The 5,000-nt window shown below is 47.2% G+C and overlaps 1 protein-coding gene across 1 annotated transcript in view; it reads right to left on the reverse strand.

The window, feature by feature from the left end:
- Positions 1–4,438, reverse strand: part of epb41a (erythrocyte membrane protein band 4.1a) — a gene marked incomplete at both ends in the record, with an annotated part of 47,585 nt that extends 43,147 nt beyond the window's left edge. The window contains one exon of the mRNA XM_080858819.1: positions 3,944–4,438. Within this exon, the coding sequence (XP_080714945.1) occupies positions 3,944–4,438 (495 nt within the window). The remainder of the gene's footprint in view (positions 1–3,943) is intronic.
- Between the last annotated feature and the right edge of the window lie 562 nt (positions 4,439–5,000).

The raw sequence follows: 5,000 nt of genomic DNA on the forward strand, positions 1-5,000 counted from the left end.
CTTACTTTTACATAGTCGATATATAGATATTTTCACATCGATCTATCTGTACTCACACACATCTTTTCAATTCAATTCAATTCAATTCAATTCAATTCAATTCAGTTCAATTCAATTCAATTCAATTCAATTCAATTCAATTCAATTCAGTTCAATTCAATTCAATTCAATTCAATTCAATTCAATTCAATTCAATTCAATTCAATTCAATTCAATTTTATTTGTATAGCGCCATAACAATACAATTGCCTCTTGGCACCTATTGTTGTTCAACTTTCATTAAATGGACTGGTTCCGGACCACCCAATCAGAACCGGTACGAAGGCCACCGCCTCACTGTATCCCACAGAAGACTGCGTCCTGCATGACGGAGCACAGAGTTCCAGGCCAGTCCCCCTGGGAACTCCCCTCCCAGGCACAGTGCATCTTTTGTGGGGTTGAAATCATATCGCCGCAGGGCTGAGGGGAGACGTGGAGGGCCCAATGGGAGGGGGGGAGCAGCTCGTTGACAATAATTAACTCTAATTGGTAACTCTAATTAGTGACAACAAAAGGAGGAGAGGGGAAAAAGAAAAGTTTGGACTGAGGACAGCGGTACTGCAGCGTTCCACCGTGGGAGAGTTGCACAGGAGCTGGCTGGGGCAGCCATTTAAAGGCCTGGGATCTGCCATGAGAAATACCATGGCAAGCAGTCTGGGTGCGTGTGAGAACTCAACGCAACGCAGCTCTTAAAATAGGCTCAAATTGGTGTAAAACACCCCCACGAACTGGGGCTTAAAGGCACAGTCCTTGATTATATTTCAGGGAGGTAGTGAAAGTGAAAGTCCTCTTCATGGCAGAGGAGGTGTAGACACACACACTCTGAAATCCACCTCTGCATTTAACCCATCCAGGGAAGTGACACACACACAGTGAAGTGATGTTTCACACTAACCCGGAGCAGTGAGCTGCCCTTGGCGGCGCCCGGGGAGCAGAGATCGGGTTTAGGTGCCTTGCTCAAGGGCACGTCATCCGTGTATGTGGGCATGGGAGAGCAGTGGTCTACCACTTACCCCGCCCACATTTTTCCTACTGGTCGGGGATCGAACCGGCCACCCTACGGTTTCCAGCCTGAAACCCTAACCAGTTGGCCACGGCAGCCCCTTTTTTATTTATTTTTCTCCAAGTGGTAGCCATGAAAGGATCATTGAGCCTATTTCTCCTCACGGTTTTTCTAACTGGCTGTGTGTGCACTGTGTGAGTCCTGGCTCTGTAAATGGGATACAAACATGATGGCTTGGAATGAGCAATAGACCATTCCAGCTTATAAACAACGTCACACTGAAGGGTTAGGGATATATTGGCTGTTTGATTGGTTGCTGAGTTGAAATATCAACAATCTTTTGCCAGGATCAAGGATTGTACCTTTAAGGGACAGGTCAGGAAACTCCTCCCTGGTAGAGTAGTGAGAAGGTTGAACTTTGAGGATGTCTTTTTTGTGTTAAACCGTCCAGACTGAGAGGGAGTGTGGGAGAATGTTCCAGACTTGAAGCTCAGCTCAGCATAGATGCTAACAACACGAGCACCATGGGTCACACACCCCCCCCTCCCCCCCAGGAGCACAAATACTGATGAAAAAGTCTCTGTACATGTGAAAGTAATAATCAAGATTCAGATAAGCATGAACATGGGTGTTATAAGGTTGGAATAACACTCATGGTTTAACACTGTAATGCTCACAGTCTCAGTACTGTCCTCTCCAACTTTTAACACTAACACTTTGTGTCTGACATGCACCTTCATCCACTATTTTGCCGGCAGCAGTTACTATAGTAACCACTCAGTTCACTTCTAGGTCTACAGTGTTCCGGTTCAATTATTCATGTTCCCCACTTTAAAACAAGCCCGGGTTCTCTCAAGGCATTTGCAAACACTGAAGCCTAAACCCCTGACTCTCCTAAAATAGGTCGGAAATGTAGGCCAAGCATCAAATGAACTAGCAACATCTCAGTCCCTTCAGCAGCACGAGAGGCAGATCCTGGGTCAGTTTCCCCCCCCCCCTATAAGAGGGGCCCTAACTATGCTGTAAACATAACAAACTGCGTTCTGAACGGAGGTTTCAGGAGGAGAGGGACAAATTTGCCACACCTCTTGTGTCTTGTGCCGCACCCTTTGTGTAATTTACTCCCCCTTCATCTTAGGGGAAGAGGAGAGGAGAGGAGAGGAGAGGAGAGGAGAGAGGAGGAGAGGAGAGGAGAGGAGAAGAGAGAGGAGGAGCGCAGGGGCAGCTATCCCAAGTCGACCCCCGTCACCACCAGTATTACTGCCCAGCAGGGAACACATGGAGGCCAGCACACAAACAGGTCACGCTAGACTGCTTGAGCAGTGACTCCTGCACCATCGCTGCTGCAACTCATTTCAGGACCCTGGCCAGAGACTTTGCTGAACATGATTCATTGAAAGCTCAAACTAGGAGGCATTATCTTAAAATATCAGAACACCTTAGCATAACATATCATGGCATAGCATAGGACAGAACAGAACAGAACACTCTTGTGTCTTTCCAGTGTGTGTGTGGGAAGACTAATCATTGCATTATCTTAACAAAATGTAACATATCAAAGCACAGCATTGAATAACTCATCATTACACAGCACAGGACAGAACAGCAGAACAAGAGAGCAGCCTTGTCTTGTTGGTGGGAGGAGGGTGGGGCAGTCACGGGTATGGACACACCCCCCACTATGGAGCCACGCCCCTCTCAGCTCTGTGTGTGTGTGTGTGTGTGTGTGTGTGTGTGTGTGTGTGTGTGTGTGTGTGTGTGTGTTTGGATGTGAGTTACGTAACAACGGGATTACCATCAGATAACTCTTCACACATCCTAAAACTGCACCAAACACCACCCATGTTTAAAGCCTCACATGTTTGCGGAGAGATAGAGGTCAGTGTGTACTGCTGGGCTAACCCATTGAGCTTGCTCTAAGGGGGTTCTGGCCCTGGGCTCTGTAAAGCGCCTTGAGACAATTTTGAAATTATTTTGAAAATATTGTTTTGGCGCTATTTAAACAAAATTGAATTGAACTGAAATGAATTGAATTGAATTGAATTGAATTGAATTGAATTGAATTGAATTGAATTGAATTGAATTGAATTGAATTGAATTGAATTGAATTGAATTGAATTGAATTGAACTTCTAACTCCACTTGACGTGTGTTGATACTGCTCTACCTACCTGGCTCATGTCACACCTGATTAACTGGATGATTCACCAGCGCAGTAATGACACTCATCAGGGGGCTTGAAGTATTTATAGTACAAACTACTGCTGTCTATGTACTGTCCACAGCTCATCAGACCCAGTTCAGGTTAGCGTTTGGGTTAAGAGCACGGCTCTAACCTGCCTCTGGGCAATGACAGCATCTAGGAGAGATCTTTTGTACACGTGTTTGGATTCTGCCCCTGTCATGGCGTCTAGGATATATGGGCCATTCTACCGAATTCGTGTAATTCATTCTGAAAATACAATATAAAAATTGACTGTTCATTCACTAGATATGTGTACTTTAGATATGGTACAATATCCATACGGACAAAGTTTTGGGAATAAAACTAAAAATATTTCCAACCTGACTTTGCACCAATTCGGTAAAATGGCCCATATACCTTCTGGCTTCAGGGTTAGTGATCTGATCTGGCTCTAACCAATACAAACTCTTTAAAAGGTCAAGGGTCAGGGTGATGACGTCTAGGTTATATACCTTCTGGTTTCAGGGTTAGTGATCTGATCTGGCTCTAACCAATACAAACTCTTTAAAAGGTCAAGGGTCAGGGTGATGACGTCTAGGTTATATACCTTCTGGCTTCAGGGTTAGTGATCTGATCAGGCTCTAACCAATACAAACTCTTTAAAAAGGTCAAGGGTCAGGGTGATGGCCCAGTTTGAGTTGTGGTTCTGGTTCTGACCTGGTTCTCGGCGCTGCTGAGGGAGTGCAGGTCCAGGGCGGCGTCACCCTCTGCCTCGGCGGGCAGCTCGGGCTCGGGGTTGGCGATGGGCGCCTTGGGCTCGTCCTGGCGGGCGTCCCGGGCGCGGGCGCGTTCGGCCTCGGCCCACTCCCCGTCCGAGCACTGCGAGCGGCGCTTCAGGAAGGAGGAGAAGAGGCGCGAGAGGCCGCGGCCCGTCGAGGTGCGCTGACGCGGGCGCAGCTGCACCTCCTCCTGGGCCGGGGCCGGGGCCGGGGCGGGCGCCGCCGCTGGAGGAGAGCCCGCCGGGGTGGGGCCCGAGGCGGGCACGGGGCCGTTTGGGGTTTCGGAGGTCACAGCGGCGGGGGGGTCCTGGGCAGCTGGGGGGGCGTCCTGGGGCTGCTGCTGCTGCTCATGTGGTGGCCTCTGCTGTGCCTGCTGCGCCTGCTGCTGCTGGCTCGCCTTCTTCTGCTGGCTCTCGGCCTCGTCTGTCGTCATGGCCGCCACTGGAGGGGGGGGGAAATGACTCGATTATTTACTTATTCATATGTTAATGTCAGGTTATGTTTGTTCACTTATTTCCAAAGCAACTTGCATCAATAATGGAGAACTCGGTCTCTAGTGCTACTGATAATGTTCATGTGTGAATGTCTCTTTCCACATGGAGTCCACAACACACATCTTTCTAAACGGAAAAAGAAAAGGTTCCAGTGGTTCGACTCTCCAACTTCATGATTCTCATAATGCAGTCATATGTCTACCACATGGTCAATGGCAGAAGAAGCCTAGTCTAAACTAGAAAACCCCTTGTGTGTTCATATTCCATACACCACTATTACACAACATTTGGGGTCACTTTGAAATGTCCTTGTTTTCCATGAAAACGTGGCCTACATGAAATAAGATTGAATAGCAAATATAGCCAAATGAATAGGATATTAACAAGATTAGCCTAGAAAGTATAATTTTTATTTGAGATAATAATTGTGTCCTTTCGAACTTTGTTAAAGAATCCTGTTTTTATGTATTCATGGACAATGACTCCCAAAACCTTTGAATG

The sequence above is a fragment of the Sprattus sprattus genome, assembly GCF_963457725.1.
Source record: "Sprattus sprattus genome assembly, chromosome: 20".
NCBI lineage: Eukaryota > Metazoa > Chordata > Actinopteri > Clupeiformes > Clupeidae > Sprattus > Sprattus sprattus.